Source organism: Silurus aristotelis (assembly GCF_946808225.1).
Source record: "Silurus aristotelis genome assembly, chromosome: 2".
Taxonomy (NCBI): Eukaryota; Metazoa; Chordata; class Actinopteri; order Siluriformes; family Siluridae; genus Silurus; species Silurus aristotelis.
This window is the reverse complement of record NC_139575.1, coordinates 12,742,465-12,762,597: the sequence shown is the minus strand read 5'-3', so window position 1 is coordinate 12,762,597 and position 20,133 is coordinate 12,742,465. Positions and strand designations below refer to the sequence as shown.

Below are 20,133 nucleotides of genomic sequence, written 5' to 3'. Positions count from 1 at the left end.
TTGTTTGTATTCTGTTATATATTCTGATATCAGCCATGTACATTCCCTGTGCACTTGTACACCTACTGATCCATGCATTTATATAATCATATCCTCAATCATAAAAGCATACAATCAAAAAGAGCTTTAGTGCCAAGTATGTTTTGCATTAACAAGGAATTTGTTTTGGTGACAAGCTTCCATTTGCACATTTAAACAAATACAATTTAAAAAAGTGGTATTGCATGAAAAGATGCAAAAATGAATAAAAAGTGGTATTGCACATATTTTTATTCGTCTTGCACAATTGGGGGAGGATTTAGTTGTTCATTAGATGGATTGCCTGGGGAAGAAACTTTTCTTGCCCTGGTGTTCGGTGCTCTGGAACGACGTCAAGTTGACGTATATGGCTTGGATGTGAGGGATCCGGAGTGATTTTCCGAGCCTTTTTTCTCACTCTATGTGTAGAGTTCTTGAAGGGTGGGCAGGGGAGAACCAATAATCCTTCCAGTCATCCGAATCGTCCTCTGAAGTCTTTTGATATCTGATTTTGTAGATGATTTTGAAGCCAAACCAGACAGTTATCGAAGAGCACAGGACAGTCTCAATGACTACTCAGTGGGTAGAACTGCATGAACAGCTTCTATGGCAGTTTAAACTTCCTCAGCTAGAGAAGGAAGGGCAGCATCTTTTGGGCCTTTTTAACAATGGAGTCAATGCGATTGTCCCACTTTAGGCCCTGAGAGATGCTTGAGCACAGGAATCTGGATGACTGTTCATGATTGTGAGTGGGGGTAGTGTGAGGGTGTGTGTTAAGCTCCAGGATGTTATGACTGTACCAGGTTGCCATGACTGTAGTATCGTCTGCAAACTTCAGGACTGTGACAGAGGGGTCTGTGGAGGTTCAGCCATTTAGCTGTTTATCCATTAATTCTTTTGTGGTTGACACATCTGTTGAGAGTGCTGCTACTCAGAAGATGCAAGTTAGAAGCCAAAAGTGTAGAGTGAACATTAGTTGTCGTCTAAAAACTGTAAAATATGATAATTGTTGTAGTTTAACATTATGAGGCTTTTGTTTCCTGCAAAACATCGTTGATTGATGTGCCGCGTTTCAAAAATAAAGTTCATAGAGCACATTTGAGAAATATCTGAAGGTATCCATCAAAATAACACTACCTCATCCAAACAGGAGCGCACGTGCAAATGACAAATGGCCAAATCTTTTCTCTCTAATCTTTAAGGATGCGACTGTCGGCCAAGCCTACAATCAATAGTCTGAACTCACACAAATCACCTGTAATGATCTGTACACTCCCACCTCCACTTTTTACAGCTAGCCAATCATTGTGACTGATAAACCCTCATTTCTGCTCTGATCAATCATGTCTGCATTCATACATCACTAGTATTAACCACACTGGACCATTAGCTCCCCTTAGCGATACTACTAAGCACTTCCAGTTACAAGAATCTTTGCTTAATTTATATTTAAATCTCTCATCAGCATTGCGGTTCAGCCAGCAGATCTACTACACACAGCATGGTTTTGTTTTTTAGCACCATTGTCTGAAATACCCAAACCGGCCCATGTGGCTTTAAACCTCATATCATCTATCGGTCGGTCTGTCTGTCTAGGGTTAGGGGTGTGTGTGTGTGTGTGTGTGTGTGTGTGTGTGTGTGTGTGTGTGTGTGTGTGAGTAAATAAATATATACAGTACTGTGTAAAGAAATTCAGTAAAGTAAGAATGCTTTAAAAATATATATATATTTCAAAATGCAAAGTGAGCAAACAGAAGTATTTTCTGGTGTGCAGAAAAATGGCAGCAGGTGCCAGACTGGACTGGACTGATAAAATTTTTTTAATATTTAGCTATAGTAGGAGAAGAGTTTGTTTGCCAGTGCAGAGTGGAACGATAAAAAAGGTGTCTGCAGGTAACAGTGAAGCATGGTGGAGGTTCCTTGCAATTTTGTTGCTTCATTTCTGCAAATTGAGTTGAAGATTTAATCAGGATTATTTGTTAAACGCTTATTATTATTTTTAAATGTTTTAATTTTTTCGAAACATTCTTACACATGTTATTAAACCTACCTAAAACTTTTACAGAGTACTGTACACACACTTACCTGGTCCAATATTATTGTTCTTGGCTGACAGGAATAGCTTATGGTGTGATTGTTATGCTGTTCTAGCCCATCTTCTTCAAAATCATATTCCATGTTATATAGAAATATACCATCTTGTTTGGCACCACAAACTGTGCAACACCATTCAGTCATTGAGATGACATAAAATTTTTTTCCTTTCTGATATGAATATTAAACGGATGTAAATTGTGTCTACACAGTTTCAAGCCCTACGCCACGGCCACATGACTGGTTGATTGAATAATTGCATGAACGGCCAGGCGTTTTTTTTATAAATCGCTCAGTGAATTTATATGCATATGTACTGCAAATATCTGCTTTCAATTTTTTTTTTCTCTTTTTTTTTCTTCTATTTTTTTATTTACTTTTTTGTTCTTTTTTTTTTTTTTATCTAAAACTGGAGCCATGTGTGTTCTCAAGAATGAATGTGGTCTTCCTTTGTTCCATGACTTTCATATCTGATATATTCATATTCATATCTAACTTACGCCCGCATAAGAGTAAAAAAAAAAAAAAAACTGCTCATGTGACTTTTTTTTGTTATGGCTGGCAAGATCCCAGGGATGCACACCTCTCATTTCAACCAGATCCCCTGTTAACCTTTCTGCCATCTTTCTATTAAAAAATAAAAACTAACCAGCTAGAGCACGTAGAACACAATATCTGTGATTATGCTTATTTAGCTAATGCATATAGCCATTTTATCTTTCTTTTTCCAAGTTAACCTGGTGTGACCCAGTTTCATATTTTGTGGTTGAGAGCAATGAATCATTTTGTATAGCTGTGGGCCATTAAATGTGTCATTTAATGATTGACTTATTTTGAGGTAGAGTATAGTAAAGAGGCCAGCATGCATAGTTTTATAGGGAGCGGTTGTTTGTGTGTGTGTGTGTGTGTGTGTGTGTGTGTGTGTGTGTGTGTGTGTGTGTGTGTGTGTGTGTGTGTGTGTGTGTGTGTGTGTGAGAGAGAGAGAGAGAGAGAGAGAGAGTGAGAAGGAGTGTGTTCACTTCATCACATCCTACAAAGGGATGGGTAAGAGTGAATCATTTTCCGGCATTTTGGGAAGGTAGATTAAAAAAAAAAAGTTTGAGAAAGTATCCAAGTCTTCTTCTCCTCTTGATTTCTTTATAAGGCGTTGTCAAAGCTCGATAAGCTGTTGCAATGACTCACAGGGGCACAGGGGCATATCTCCTCTCGGGTGACTTCACCAAGTAAAAGAAATAACATAATTCTACAGTTCATAATGTTATTTGTTTACTGCAAAGCACTGTGGTTGAGATGGGGTTTCAGCTCCATCAAGCCCTAGTGATTGTGTGGCTTTTGGTTTCTGCTGCAGGCTTTGCTACAAATCTTTCAAGGCCCTGGAGTCATTTCGATAAGCTGGAGAAACAGTTCTTTGTGGTTTGGTGTTAGCCCCGTTGTTTCTTAAAAAAAAAAATACAAGGTTCTCGGTGCTGTCGTGAGGTAGACACAGTCGAGCGTGGCTACGCTGCGGGACTTGGGGATGTGTTTTTGAAAAGCGCTTTTCTCTCTAGCTGTCTAGACGAGGTAATTACTCAGTTGCACTGCACACCACTCACGTCTTTTTTTTATTATTATTCCTGCCGAGGACAGCTTGTTGTGATGATTTCAAACTGTATATGCAGCATTCAGCAAAATGCTTTGGGGGTAAAAAGATGTTTTGTATCTTTCCTCTTCCCCCCCCCCTCCTCATTTTTAACAGCAGGTTCTATGAAATGCTTTTAAAGCTGAATACTGCAGTTACCAGTAACAGGCCGTGCTGTTACAGTATGTAATGGAGGATGTCTGTATTTCTCTCTCATTATCTTGTGTGTTAGATCTTTGACCAATAGAGAATGACAGAGGTCAAATATTTAACAGTACTTATAAAAAAATGTATATGACTACATGACAAAACTGTTCATCTTCAGTCTACGCATTTAGATACACAATAATGTGTTGAAAGGGAAAAAGCACTGACTCTGCTTTACATATTAGCAATGAGACTATTTACCAGTGACACTCATTCAAGTAAAAGGTGTGAACCAGCTACACAGTGGCACCAGCTTTACCTAAAACCTGACCCTTTGCCAAGCTTTCTTATCTAGGGAAGAGGAAGTGTATAGTTCCTGAAGATACACTCACAGTGTACATTTCTATTCATTCTTGAAAAAGTCTATTGGACTTGTATGTAAGTCCAGCAGCTTTACAGAATCAAATACATTGCAATTATACATTTAAACATCATAATTTAGTCTTTATAAATTTATTCCTGATGAGCAAGGCGAGTCATTGTGAAGGCTATCAACCGCTCACTGATAGACACTCGAAAACTGTTTATGGAAAATCTATCCCTAATTATTGTTCTATACATGACTGCTTAATTAAACCCACTCAAAAGACCAAACAGCGTAATAACTATAAGAACTCAAGTGTCTGTCAGTGTAACCATTGATGGTACCATCACAACCATATTGTTTCTTATAGTGCAGTCTCTGACCTACTGCACCAGCATGAAGAGACAGTATGTTTTTGATCCAGAAAGCACATCTTTAAGTCACTCTAAATAAGTGCATGTGCTAAATTCTGTAAATGTGTATTATGCCTATGTTTATTGTAGATCCTGTACTCATTTTTTCTGTCACTCTTTGAGGCAAAGAGATAGAGATGTAAAAAATAACAAATTGTTTAATTAAGTAGTGATTTTATGTATAAGATATGATGTATTATTTTTTCTCAATGCAATTTAAACAGTGTTCATCAGTTTGAATTGTAGTAGCAGTAGTCATTCTCTGTGTGGCCAGCAGAGGGGGACGTTTCACACATTTCCATTTGTATTATCACCCAGCTGTACACCGACCACCAGCCCTCACTTTACTTATATTTATAATGTCCTAGATTTGATGTCCGCAGATGATTACCCTGTCTGTGGCATTGTCCTAAATTTTTTTTTTTTTTTTAAAGAATTCTCCCAGCCATACAGTAAATCTTTACTGATTTAACACAAAGTGTGGAGGTGGAGCCTAAGCAAAAGCAACAAAAGCGACGCACGATCCCACAGTGTTGAATGCGTCGACTTCCTGATTGGGAATGGCAGGGATTAACCGTTCTTGTGTTTGGATTTGTTAAGCATTTCTTTTCAGCAAGCAGCTGCTTGTCAAACATTTCACAGCGTTGAAGTATATCTGTGTAGTGTGTGCGGGTCACTGTGCTAGCAAAGGTTACGCTGTAGGGGAAAGTTTGAGTTTTCAGAACAGATCCCTTACACCGTTTTTCTTTTTTTCTTCTTCCCCAAAGGCTTATCATTTTAGGGAAATATATTTCTATGCATGAATATTGAATAGTTTTGATATTACAATAGAGTGTGAAACTTTCAAAAGTTCATTTATAATAATAAGCTGTATTACTGAATGTTGCAAATATAAAAAAAAAAAAAGGAAAATGATACAGAGGTGGCACAGTGGGCAGCGGGTAGAATATCAAAATATTTCAAAAAAATGTCTAAAAAAATGTGCATTGTCGGTGGATTGGCTACACATTTTTGCCCTTCGGAGTGAATGAGTGTATGTGTGTGTGTGTGTGTGTGTGTGTGCCTCGTACAGGGTATATTTCTGCCTGGACCCCTAGGACAGACCCTGGATTCATCGCAAACCCGACAAAGTAAATGAAATAAAGAAACACAGTGAAAAGTCGTTTGTCAATATCAATAAAAGCAGGAATGAACATCTGTGACATATTTTTGTCTCATTCGTTTGTATTTGAATAGCATATATTAGAATCCCTCAGTGATAGTGAGCTTGTGCGGTATTGTGGGAAATATCTCGCACTTCATTCTTCTCTACATGTCTCTATTTGTGCAAATGCACTTGGACTAATAGAGGCTTTAGTTTTTATTTTTCCCTCATTCATAATGTCTATACTCCGTTCACAGACTCTTGTCCTTGTATTTTGGGAAGATGTCCTCTTGCTGCTCTTCCACTCGTGCAGACGGCGATGCCGGGGGGGGCGCTGTCTCGCCGTAAGGCATGCTGTAAAAACCAGGGAGCACAGCTCGCTCTGGAGCTGCATTGAGCAATCGAAGGATTTGTACGCTCGGCCGTGTGAGCCATTTGCCTTGACAGCTGGAGCGGGCCACTGATATTTATCCAATGTGTTGACTTACTATTCCTCGTCCTCACAGAGTGCACTCAACCGCTGCAGGAATTTGAAGACGCTGTCATGAAGCTTAGTTTAAAAATACGCTGGGGGACGTGGGCCCCTGTCTGTGTGTGTTTCTGTGTGTCTGTGTGTGATGGAGAGAGATCAATGAAATGAGCAGTGCTTATGTATTATGGAAGGAATATTTACACTTTGTCCTCTGATATATGATAATATGAAGCATTGTGCCCATGCAGGATGTTTAATACAATCTATACTTCCTCCCCCACTTTGTCCTTCCCAGCAATTTTAGTTTTAATGCGGTAAGAACAGTAGAGTAGGAGAGTCAGAGTGGGTGTGAGATATAAAGTGTGTGCGTTGTGATCAGTGAAAGCGCAGCTTTGTACCATAAACAGTGAGTGTGTAAGAGCAATGGTGACTAAGGCTCTGCCCTCTTTTTTTAGCTTGTCTCAACTGGTCCTATTCCGAATGCTTACCTGTAATCATCTGGAGCTCTCTCTCTACACACATACACACACTCATACACACATTAGAATGACATGCGTTTCAGCACAGATTACACTAGACAAACACCTTTTTACACGGTTCTGCATGGTTTGATTGCACGATAACACTTAACATATACGTTACACATATATAAGTCTGTATATGTTCACGCACAAAACGAACGTCGGCACCGGAAACACAAATCCCCCCTCCATCAGGTTACACCCCAATTCCGAACGTGCACTTATTGTTTAAGGCCCTTTCTCCAAGTGCGTCCTTTGTGCCTCACCTTTTCTTCATTTTTCAGGGTGGAGTCTCACATACATTGTCAGCACTCTGAAAGCGTAGTGTAAACAGCAGGACTCATGCTACTCTCAAGAGGTTTTGTGTGTGTGTGTGTGTGTGTGTGTGTGTGTGTGTGTGTGCGTGCGTGCACGTGTAGCCCTGGGCCATGTGTTTGCTTTAGCAGAGAATGCTTTCCCTTAAGGTGTGTTGTTGATGGTGTTGCTCTGGTCAGGTTATGGCACACTGCACAAATGCAACACCCACACGCAAGTGCACGGTGCATGCAGATCTCCTCCCAACACAAACACACTCTGCTGCATTTGGAAAGGCAAATCCGTCTTCATCCATGCCTCAAAGTTCTGATTTATCGGCCGGCGAAGTGCCCGCATTCTGTGTACACTCAAAACAAAAGCGGTTGTAAATCAGTGAAGGGGAGAAATGACTGAACCGATCGGTTGTTAACCATAAGTGCATACATTCATGCGTACTTTACAATAACAGTACATGAATAATCATGCACTAATGCCTGAATCAATACTTACTTCAACTCTTACAGCCAGGAGAACTTATTGTATTCTTGATTGTATTTTTTGTTTCTAACAGACTTTTCTATAGCCTCCCGACATCCTGTTAAACGTTACCCTCGAAACCCATTAATGCACTTTATTAACATTATAATTGTACTATAATTAAACTGTATACTATATATGCTTTTATGTTTACTTACAAATTTCTATACTTTTTAATTAAAAAGTTTTGTTGATTTAATAAGCTCATTTAATATAAAAAATATTTCATATTTATTTCTAATGTTTTAAATTATTTTATAAGCATAGTAGTAATAATAATCAGAATAGGAATAATGGGGGAATAATAAATGTTAATCAAATCATTGTTTATTTAAAAAAATGTATTAAATATTTTAATTTATTTATTCTAGTGCAGAGGTGTTCATAGATTTGGTTCTACTTGGAGTTTCAGTGTCCTGCAGTGTATTAACGATTGAACTGTGTGAGAGAAATGTCTGGTCTGACAGTGAAAGCTGAGACTGATGTAGTACTTAGCTCTTTACACTCATCAGTTAAAACATGAGCACAGGCTCAGGGTGGAAAAAGGGCAAAAACAGTGTGACACAGAGAGGAAGGAAACACTGAGGAAGAAGAAGAAGAGAGATGGTTCGAGAGAAGAAGAGCTGATACAGCCCTGCGGCAGAATGTGTCTAAAGATCTGCTTAAAAAAAACCCTCAACAAGCTCCTATTGAGCGCCTTTGCACTGCTTACACCGCGCAGTTTAGCTGAAGCCGGAGGGCACGTCAGTTTCCTTAAAACACAACCGAGGTGTAATGCTTAATGCCAGAAGGCAAGAAGGGGGTGTGAAAGGTGGAAGGGCAACTCGAGCGGATTCAGAGCATGTCTGCTTTCATTTTGATAACAATAACTAGCAGAAAAGATTTTATTTGCATATGACTTTCCTTCAGTGCAGGTAGAGGCAAGTCGCGACTCTCTTCCTGTAAGAATCGGTTATGACTTCACACAAATTCAGGAGAAAGTTATTGTGTTCTGAAGAAGTTGGTCGCTAATGATTGGTTGGTTGCGCCTAACATGAATCACTGTGCGAAGCTGAACAACACTTTTTTTTTTTTTTTATTGACTTCTTCAAAGAACTGGCTTTGGCATAAACAGCTACAAAATAGCCCATTATATTTGCTGTATTCAGGATACACAAGGTTTGTATACACACAATACTGAACAGAAAATGAATAATAGATGTACACAATATGTACATAGAGCCTTATACAATAACAACTGTGAATACACATAGAATGAATACAAAAAAGTCCAGAATAATATAGTAAATGTACAGTATTTCCTAAAGTCTGACATGCTTTTCTCCTCTTTTGGCGTGTTGCAAGTAGCGCAAACCACAATGTTTTTTTTATTGTCGCAATTTCCTGTGTAGTAATGTTTCTTTCTGGAAAACGTTACAACATTCGCTGTAGCTTGTTGCTGAATAATAGGAGGTCTAGTAGAATGTATTTACACACTGTATAGACAAAGGTTTGTGGACACTTGACCATAAGATTCGTATGTGCTTTTTCAACATCCCATTCCACATTTAGCCTCCATTTGCTCTTATAATAACCACTCTTCTGGAAAGATGTGCCACTAGATTCTCGAGCACGCTTGTGGAAATCTGTGCTCATTTAGTCACAAGGGTGTTTGTGAAGTAAGGTGCTGATGTAGGTAGGGTGAGGAGGCCTGGGGGTGTTCAATATGATTGAAGTCTGAGTTTTTAAGCAGACCACTTAAGGTTTGCCATGCTGAAACAGGTTTGGGTCTTCTTGATCAAATCAAATCAAATGTTATACATATAGAGTACGACATGTAGTGAACATGTAATAGAAATAAAATATTATTAAATACATAAAAAAAACTATTATACTTTAAACTTTTATTATACTGTATAACTATAAAGTATAAAAACATAAGGAACTAAAATCAACCACAAATATGTAATCAAAATAACTCAACATATAGCCATTATTGTCCAAATAACAGCAAAAGTGAGTACACCCTAAGTGAACATCAAAACTGTATCCAAAGTGTGCATATTTTGTGAGCACCATTGTTATCTAGTACTGCCTCAATCCTCATGGGCATGGAATTCACCAGAGCTGCACAGGTTGTTGCTGGGATCCTCTTCCACTCCTTTAAAATGACATCACAGAGCTGCTGGATGTTAGACACGTAGTGCTTCACCACCTTCTGCTTGAGGTTTCCCCACAGGTGCTCAATAGGGTTCAAGTCTGAAGACATACTTGGCCACTCCATCACCTTCAGCTTCCTCAGCAAGGCAGTTGTCATCTTGGCTGTGCATTAAGGGTCATTATTATGTTGGAAAACTGCGGTTCTGACCGGTTTTTGAATGGAGGGCATTTTGTTCTCCTTCAGAATGTCACAGTTCATGTTTCCCTCTATGTACCGCAGCTCTCCAGTACCAGCAGCACTCATGCAACCCCCGACCAAGATGCTACCACCACCATGCTTGACTGTAGGCAAGACACAATTTGCTTAGTACTCCTCACCAGGGCTTCACCGCACATGCTGAACACCATCTGAGCCAAACAAGTTTATCTTAGTCTCATCAGACCACAGGACATGGTTCTAGTAATTAATGGTCTTGGACAGGTTGTATTTAGTAAACTGTTTGCATGCTTTCTGCTGGCAGCACTCATGCATCTACTTTTTGAAGCAAATTCTGCACCTCACGCACAGCACGAGAACTCGACTTCTTTAAAGGACCCTTACGAGGCCTGTTCTGAGTGGAACCCATCTTGGAAAACCTCTGTATGACCCTGGCCACTGCACTGTAACTCAGTTTTAGGGTGTTACCGATCTTCTTAAAGCCGAGATCATCTTTATAGAGAGCAACATTTCTAATTCTTAAATCTTCAGTGTTCTTTGCCAAAAGTTGCCATGTTGAACATCCAGTGGTCAGTATAAGAGAATTGTACCCAAAGCACTAAATTTGAACTGATCTAATACACAAATCTGTATGGTTCTGTCAAGCAGACAAAAACATGACCATGATGAATAGGACATGTAGCATTGCATGGTTACATGACGTACAGATGTTTTTTACTGTGTACATATTTAGACAATAATGGCCGTATGTTAAGTTGCTTTTTTAGGACAGTAAATCTGTACTGCTATACAAGCTGCACGTTGACTAAAATATATCCACGTTTCATTTCTATATTATTGTGGGATACTATCTATCTATCTATCTATCTATCTATCTATCTATCTATCTATCTATCTATCTATCTATCTATCTATCTATCTATCTATCTATCTATCTATCTATCTATATATATATATATATATATATATATATATATATATATATATATATAAAATATAGCTATGGATATGACAAAGATATTGACAGTAGTCTAGATTTAAAGTGTCCCAGTGAGATTCACTAAAGTGTTCATGTGCTGCTATTAAAGTGACAGTATCGTGTTAAAAATGGAGGTAAAATTGAATGCTATCCAAAAACACACCCAAAGTCGTTCTATACAATTGTGTACTTTCAACATTGTGGCAAAAGTTTGAGGAAGAGTGTCATATGGCGTATATATGCACATATACACATATACTGTATTTAAGTCTGTAAATTACTATGGCTTTTTTTTTTTTTTTTTTTTTGGCTAAACTGGCTTTGTTATTGTCTACATCCCTAAAGGTGTTCACCTTTGTATAGGTCTATTTCTGTGTTTTCTTTGTAACAGTGAGCGTATCACTTTCAGTTTTAAACTTTGTTTTTTCTTGGGCTTTGTTATCTGGATTTCTATGTCCTCAGTTATACTTCCTGGTTTGGATTTGTGTTTGTTAAACTGGGCACTGATTATGAATCATTCTGTGGCTTACAAACTAAACTAGACTGTGCCATTAGAGAACTTTTAGTTTAAACGTGCACCATACTTTATACCTGGTCTATTCATTTAACTTGTTCAGTGAATCAGATGATCTGTCTTTTCATTAGGATGTAAGAGCGATCGATCTGAGCAACTTGTTATTCAGAAAACACGAACATCAGAAATGTAATAGAGGTAATGTAATGATCTCCAGTCACTCTCGGGTCTGTCCGGTACACTGCCGCTTGCTGGTTTTCAATAAGGAGGTAGAAAGACATGCATTTCAAAAGCATTAGCATGTCAGATGAGCGCAGTAAACTATCCTGGAGTGCATCCTACAGCCATGAACGGAAATCAGTGCCTCCCCAACCGAGATTGATGGGCAGGCGGTAAATAGAGCATTGTGAAAGATCTTAGTGAAAATGGAGGGGTGCCAAGATCATTTCAAAGCCTGAATGTGGAGCAGGTTTAAAGCTCAGTATTTGCTGCCAGGCACACACTTGTCTTCTGGGGTTTCATCAGCCTGAAAAATAAAGACATGGCCCCTGGGCGTTTCATTAAAATCTATTTACTTAAAATGGCAAAAAGAAAAGAAGGGGGAGTGAAAGAAAATCTGATGAACACTGGGAATTGCCTTTAAGCTTAGTAAACATTAGATTGGCTCATGCATAAAGGAGGTGCCCTAAAGAGGAATGGTGCTGATTTTGGCAGTGAGTGAGCTTTGTTGAAAGAGAACAGAGAGGTTTGAGAGGTCAAGCTCACCTTTTTGAAAACACAAGTGCACGTGAATCCGAGCATGAGCGGCTAATTTGATAAAGCTTTCCTAATTATGTGCACTCGGATATTTTGCATAGTGTCTACAAAACTGCTATTTCATTGTATTTATTTTATTTATTTTATGTTTTATTGTAGTCCTGCCACAATGACATGAACTAAAAACTGATTGCAGATTAGGTGAGATCTATTGTGATACATGATATTATTTATGATGATAGTAGTAATAATAATAATAATAATAGTTGTAGTGGTTGTAGTAATAGTGGGCAGAGACAGAGACAGGTAGAAGGTATAGATTATGAGCTCTAAAAACTGTTTGGATGTTCTCCTCATGTCCATGTGTGTTTCCTCACACTTCTCTGCACATGATTCATCATCACATTAGCCTGAGCACGCACCGTGGATCTGGCACAAGCTGTTCTGGCTCACGAAGGAGTTCAGGCTCTTGAAATTGGCGGTGCAACTAGTAGATCAATAGCATCCGGGAAGCGAGCAGCATAGTCACAGCCCTTGGAGAAATAATCAAGGTTTCCTGCCATATCATTGATTCCTTTAGACAGTAACTGAAACGGTTGTCTGGGCTTAATGTTGTGCTTTTTGACCATTGCTAGGCCTGGCCCAAATTTGACTCCGAGTCAGAATTCAAATGTGCCAGCTGACCATGTCTTTTTAACATAGCCATCAGTCTACACTCCACGTAGGGATGTTTGGAGGATGTTTTACGGTTGGCAATAGCGTGTAGACTGTTCCTTATAAGGCTTTCTTTGGCACTGTCACCACTGGCTTGCTCATTAGGAATACAATAATAGGCGCATATATATATATATATATATATATATATATATATATATATATATATATATATATATATATATATATATATACAGTGGGTACGGAAAGTATTCAGACCCCCTTAAATTTTTCACTTTTTGTTATATTGCAGCCATTTGCTAAAATCATTTAAGTTCATTTCTTTTCCTCATGAATGTACACATAGCTCCCCATACTGACAGAAAAACACAGAATTGTTGACCTTTTTGCAGATTTATTAAAAAAGAAAAACTGAAATATCACATGGTCCTAAGTATTCAGACCCTTTGCTGTGACACTCATATATTGAACTCAGGTGCTCTCCATTTCTTCTGATCATCCTTGAGATGGTTCTACACCTTCATTTGAGTCCAGAAATGTTTGATTATACTGATTGGACTTGATTAGGGAAGCCGCACACCTGTTTATATAAGACCTTACAGATCACAATGCATGTCAGAGCAAATGAGAATCATTAAGGTCAAAGGAACTGCCTGAAGAGCTCAGAGACAGAATTGTGGCAAGGCACAGATCTGGCCAAGGTTCCAAAAAAATTTCTGCAGCACTAAAGGTTCCTAAGAGCACAGTGGCCTCCGTAATCCTTAAATGGAAGACGTTTGGGACGACCAGGACCCTTCCTAGAGCTGGCCAAACTGAGCTATCGGGGGAGAAGAGCCTTGGTGAGAGAGGTAAAGAAGAACCCAAAGATCACTGTGGCTGAGCTCCAGAGATGCAGTCGGGAGATGGGAGAAAGTTTTAGAAAGTCAACCATCACTGCAGCCCTTCACCAGTGGGGCTTTATAGCAGAGTGGCCCGACGGAAGCCTCTCCTCAGTGCAGGACACATGAAAACCCGCATGGAGTTCTCCAAGATGGTGAGAAATAAGATTCTCTGGTCTGATGAGACCAAGATAGAACTTTTTGGCCTTTATTCTAAGCGGTATGTGTGGAGAAAACCAGGCACTGCTCATCACTTGTCCAATACAGTCTCAACAGTGAAGCATGGTGGTGGCAGCATCATGCTGTGTGGGTGTTTTTTAGCTTCAGGGACAGGACGACTGGTTGCAATCAAGGGAAAGATGAATGCGGCCAAGGACAGGGATATCCTGGACGAAAACCTTCTCCAGAGTGCTTTGGACCTCAGACTGGGCTGAAGGTTTACCTTCCAACAAGACAATGACCCTAAGCACACAGCTAAAATAACGAAGGAGTGGCTTCACAACAACTCCGTGACTGTTCTTAAATGGCCCAGCCAGAGCCCTGACTTAAACCCAATTGAGCATCTCTGGAGAGACCTAAAAATAGCTGTCCACCAACGTTTACCGTCCAACCTGACAGAACTGGAGAGGATCTGCAAGGAGGAATGGCAGAGGATCCCCAAATCCAGGTGTGAAAGACTTGTTGCATCTTTCCCAAAAAGACTCCTGGCTGTATTAGATCAAAAGGGGGCTTCTACTAAATACTGAGCAAAGGGTCTGAATACTTAGGACCATGTGATATTTCAGTTTTTCTTTTTTAATAAATCTGCAACAGTGTCAACAATTCTGTGTTTTTCTGTCAGTATGGGGTGCTATGTGTACATTCATGAGGAAAAGAAATGAACTTAAATGATTTTAGCAAATGGCTGCAAAATAAAAAAGAGTGAAAAATTTAAGGGGGTCTGAATACTTTCCGTACCCACTGTATATATATATATATATATATATATATATATATATATATATATATATATATATATATATATATATATATATATATATATATATATATAAAATGTAAATTCCTAACCTATTTATCTCTGTAATGTTGCTTTGGGACAATGGGGGTAAAATGATGTGATTGGACTTGTACTGGTATTAAAAGAAAAGCATCCAGGTCAATAATCTGTTCTGCACAGGACCTCAAGAACTATAGGCAAAGTTTGGGGACAAGGGGCGGTTTGTGACTAGCTTCTGCACGTCATTATGTTATTGAGAAAATATAGAGAATGTGCATAACAAAAAGGGATGAAGACCTTTGGACGATAAAACCCCTGTGGCTCTACCCAGTGTCACAAGCTGTTAAACCGATATCCAGATCCTGTTCATTTTGAGCTGAGAAAGAGAAAAAAGGAATGATTATGGTATGACAGCTGTTTTTATTGCTAACGCTGCATCATCCATCATTATCTCAGGCGGAGCACATGGAGTTATATGTTTCACAGTGTCCCTGATGGCTATAAGGAGTGCAATAAAACTAATGTGTATTTGTGCCTCTGTTCTTGTTTCACTGTTTCAGACGAGAGGGCGAGGGAGTGCGTGTGGATTGGGACAAGCTCAGAGAGCCCTCATTAACATCACGCTGGAACCCTTTTGCCACGGACTACCCCTACAGCACTCTGACCTACCATCCAGTTCAAAATGTTAATGAGAAGCTGGCCAAAATTTGTGATGTGAGGAAACTGAAAACTCTAATTAACTAATATAATTAAGGGTTTTATTTTATTAAACATTTTTTTTTATTTTTATATATGTATTTTTACAAAGGAAAAGCCAAGGATTATTTTACCCAAAAATGTTTCTCTGGCTGAAACATCTAAAGAAAAATGTTTTACTCATTGGCCCCCATAAATAGCAAAGAATCTACTCTAAGATAAGCCTAAAACTTAGTTTGTTTAAGTTTGTGAAAATAAATCTGCTGAATTTTATTTCACAATTTTAATAGGTCCCTCGATGCAAATACTTTGAGAACCACTGGAATACAAAGTGAAGTAAATGATGTGGATTTTTAATATAGTTGGCATCCATCTAGTGCCCTTAAGGATAGTTAAGAGTTTTTACTGTTATCTCTCTGAGGAGTTCAACTAGGGCCCCTTTATGAAGCTAAAATCTCCATAAATTAAAAAAAAGCCCCTTGAGGCACCCTGTGCAGCCCTGCAGAGACGATGCAGATTTTAGGGGGTTGCTGTGGACATGGGTGGAGTTGCAGTGTCCTTGCAGGTGATTGCACAGATCACATAACCTCTCATTTAGAGAGGCAGGGTGTCAAATCTTTCGGCCCCAATACCATTCCTCACATTCCATCACACGATGGAGGTGAGCAGCAAAGAGGGTAAGAAGGGGTAAGAGGGAAATGAGGCAGAGAGCATCAACTGTCTAAAGCCAGCTGTGTAGGGTTTTTTGTTCATGATTTAATTGCAGACATTATGGGATGTCAGAGAACAATTCTCTGGTTTTGAGTTAAGATGGATAACCGAACATTACGTGGCAGCTTAGTTAGTAGAGCCGTTGTGATGAAAGACAGACAAGATTTCTGAATAAAAATTGACGCGTAAAGTGTGGGACAATGACGAAATGCATAACGTCAAATGCAGTCTTTATGCAAGGAGCCTATGATCCTGACATAAACTGAGATGCAAAACTACTTTTAATGCTATTGATCGAAACAACTATAAACTATCAGCACACATGTTACTCATTTACCCAGCTTTTACATCCCTCTTCCTTAAAATGTTCAACTTTTCTGTCGGAATAAAATTGCTTCTTTTATAGTAAAGGGCTTATTCCTTCTGTGCCTCTATTTTCTACATGAGCCCATCACAGATCTACAGTTAGAGGATCTTTATTGTATAATCTGACATGAAGAACACAATATCACAGTTTGGCTCATTTCACACAGTATGACAAATAATAATATTCAAAGACTGCACTGTGTAATTCGGGCTTGAAAGAGTCAGTGTGAAAATGTCTGACAACTCTATTAGGGCATAGCTGTCATTCTCCTTATTTCTTTTAACCTTTAATGAACTGTAAATACATTCAAGAATTTAGAGAATGTGAAAAATGTACACTCCCCTAATGACCTCCGATATCTGCTTTCTCTTCATAGCTGCAGAGTTTTAGGGAGCAGTTGACTGCTGCCGCACAGAAAGCCCACAGTATGAATCCAGTGCCAGGGAAAGCCAATGGTGTTCTTCTTCTGGACCAGCCTGTCCTCATTGAGGCTTACGTCGGCCTCATGTCAACCCTGGGCAACCAGAACAAGCTGGGCTACTGCCTAGCAAGAGGCAACGTTGGTTTCTGAGTGGAATTTGTGTGTTTGAGTGGGTTTGATCAGTTAACAATTTTATTAAAATGAAGAGCAGGTGATGTTTGGGTGTTCTGAAAATATAGATCTTAAATCTTTTTCATCATGTTAAGTGTGTGTCTATATATTGGACATATTTTTTCTTTTTTTCTTTTCAAGATAAGCTACTCCAAACACAAGCGTACCCAGAGATTAATCAAAGCAATGTGACCACTGGGAATTGAAGTTGTGATCTTTTGTACTTTGCAATAAACTAAGGTGGCGTTGTGTTCTTTGTGTCAAAGTTTAAAATGTTAAAAATATATCTTGTAGGAATGTTCTTTGTATTCCGAAGATTTTAGGGATCGATGTTCATGCATTTCTGTTTCAATGAAAATCAGTCTAGAAGGAAATGAATGCCACATTTTCATACATTTTACTTAATCCTGCTTCTGTAATAAGTAATCCACCAATAATTGATACGACTTTAAGATATTAAAAATGACAAATGTTGTTCTAGATGCTTTAAATGATTGTCACTGTCCCAGTTTGGATTCAGGAGGGGCTGCTGAAGAAGATTATATGCACTGTCAATTTGTAAATATTTTTTACATAACCACCATTTAATGAATGTTTAAAAAACATAATAGACAGAACTAAGGTATAAATGAAGAATAAATGTTGAGAAACAGTTCACTGTGTGTGTGTGTGTGTGTGTGTTTTACCATCCATGGCATACATCACATGACTCCCTTAGGATTGCACAATGAGGAGTGTCTTCTACAGCAGATCATTTACCACCCTCTGTAGAGTTTCTTTCCATTTTCATTTACTCTAACAATTCTGTCATCAGTCCCACCATTTGCTGCCCCATCAATAATGCAGTGCTCCTTACAAGCTCCCTGAAGCATGAAGGTGCATGTCATGTTACTGTAACGATAGGAATCTTGTTTTTAAGTAAAAAAAAAAAAAATGTGCTGGGTTCTGTAATTGCAGTTCTACTTGTTTATTTCTTTAGCAAAGTAACAGGTTAAAAACAAATCCCTGAGCCCCAGCTGGTTAAAAAAAACTGATCAACAGTTTTCTACTAACTACAATCTACTACTGATCTATTGCCTTTTGGTTGAAATCCTAAAATCCATCTGAGAATGCTAACACTGCCTGATATAATTATTTTGCTTAATCCATTCATTCCTTATTATTAAAATAATGCAAAGTATGCAGTGTGTTGAACAGCCGCTTGAGTTTTTGCAAATCCTTTAAACAATATTCTCAAACTTCTTCCTGGGTAATAAAGTGCATTCTTCACAGCTGATAATGTTTAGTTGCACTTGCTATCAGGTGCACAGGGAGGCACGCTTCCCTCGTAAAGCACGTGACACCAATAAAAATGAGTGAACACGTATTCCGCTTGGTCTTAAAAAATCTAAAATATAAAAATCACAATTTTAGGCCTTAAAAGGTGTTAAATTCTGTGTTCTAGGTCTTAAATCATTTTAAACTGGTCTAACGTTTCCGACGTCCATGTGACGCTTCCTCTAATGCTTATTGAAATGCTCCTGCAGCACTTTAGAATGTTTTCTTTGGTAATTTCCATGGTGGTGTTGTGCTTTGTTTCGCAAGTCCAAATATAATTCGCTGTATTATGACTACAGACCAACATGCAACAGCGAGTCAGCTTTCTGTTATTGGCACAAACTTCTCTTGGATTGTACCACATTTTATTTTTCAGTTATGGAAAAGTGCAAGTTTAGCGATACATGGCTTGAAAAAAATTTATTTAAGGCTTGGTTAAGGCCAGTTGCTAACGGCGTTTTTGTGTGTGTGCGTTTTGGATGTCATGTTAGAGGTCTTAAATTAAATTCTTAATGGTCTTAAAAGGTCTTAAATTTGACTATGTGAACCCTGCAGAAACCCTGGAAACCCAGAACCCTGATTGGCCTGCTACATGTTATGCATTAGGTTTTAGTTCACCTGATTCTACACAATGGCCCACTGTTTCATGGACACCGCTACCTAATTTTTTGCATGCTGTTTGGTTCTGGTGTGGATTTTTGTCACTCAGCAGCCTCCCACAGTATCAGCTTACCAGCACAAGGTGTACAGCTTCATAACACCACACCGAAAACTTATTGCTCTGCGTAATCTTATTGTAAATAATATGTGCGGCATAAACACAGCATAATATTTTGTTACATTTAAACATAATATTCTGAAGGATACGTGACAGGTGCAAAAAAGATGTATAAAATGAAGGCTCTTTGGACATTTTATTTTGACAGGTATGGTGGCTTTTACCGTATTTTCCGGATTATAAGCCGCTACTTTTTCCCTACACTTTGAACCCCGCTTATTTATGGATTTTTTCTGGGTTTTTCCCGGTTTTACAAGCGTCATGCCGCCAAAAAACTGAGCACCAAAACATTAGACCAATGAAATTGCCGAACGGGTTCAGGTGAACCAATGAAACTCTTTATATTAAATCAGATGCGCTCCCACTGAATCAGGCCACACCACATCATAAATATGGATGAGGTTCCTCTGATGTTTGACCTGCCGCTCACTCGGACTGTCTACAGGAAATGCGAATCATTCGTCACGCTGAAAACAACCAGGCATGAAAAAACGCACTTCACCTGTGTTCTGAGCTGCATGGCATCGGGAGAAAAGCTTCACCGATGGTGATTTTTAAACGCACGACGATGCCAAAAGAAAAACTTCCGAGAGAAATAGTTGTGTAAGGAAGGAGGAAGACAGTAAACAATGACTTTCTTGGTAGGCTACTGTTTAGATACATCCGTGTAACAGACACTGTCATTTGGTTACCTGTCGACACTGTCGTTTCGTTAAAGCCTGTGTAATATTAATTAGTTTCAGTGTAGGCTTATAGACAGGTGCGGCTTATTTATGTTCAAAATAAAAATCTTTTTCAAATTCAGCGGGTGCGGCTTATATTTAGGTGCGCTTAATAGTCCGGAAATGACAGTAATTCTAGACGGTTATTTCATATTAATGTATTAATTATTTAT

The 20,133-nt window shown here is 38.7% G+C and overlaps 1 protein-coding gene and 1 long non-coding RNA gene across 2 annotated transcripts in view; both read left to right on the top strand.

Moving 5' to 3' along the window:
• tprg1 (tumor protein p63 regulated 1) overlaps positions 1-17,798 on the top strand; it is a 34,276-nt gene extending 16,478 nt beyond the window's left edge. Inside the window, exons 5-6 of the mRNA XM_083569976.1 lie at positions 15,338-15,491; positions 16,928-17,798. Of these exons, the coding sequence (XP_083426102.1) occupies positions 15,338-15,491; positions 16,928-17,122 (349 nt within the window). The 3' untranslated portion in view covers positions 17,123-17,798. The remainder of the gene's footprint in view (positions 1-15,337; positions 15,492-16,927) is intronic.
• LOC310741863 lies at positions 1,788-6,694 on the top strand. Its single transcript, XR_014538074.1, has 2 exons — positions 1,788-3,672; positions 6,056-6,694. It is a non-coding gene; the product is annotated as an uncharacterized lncRNA (long non-coding RNA).
• Positions 17,799-20,133: the final 2,335 nt, after the last annotated feature.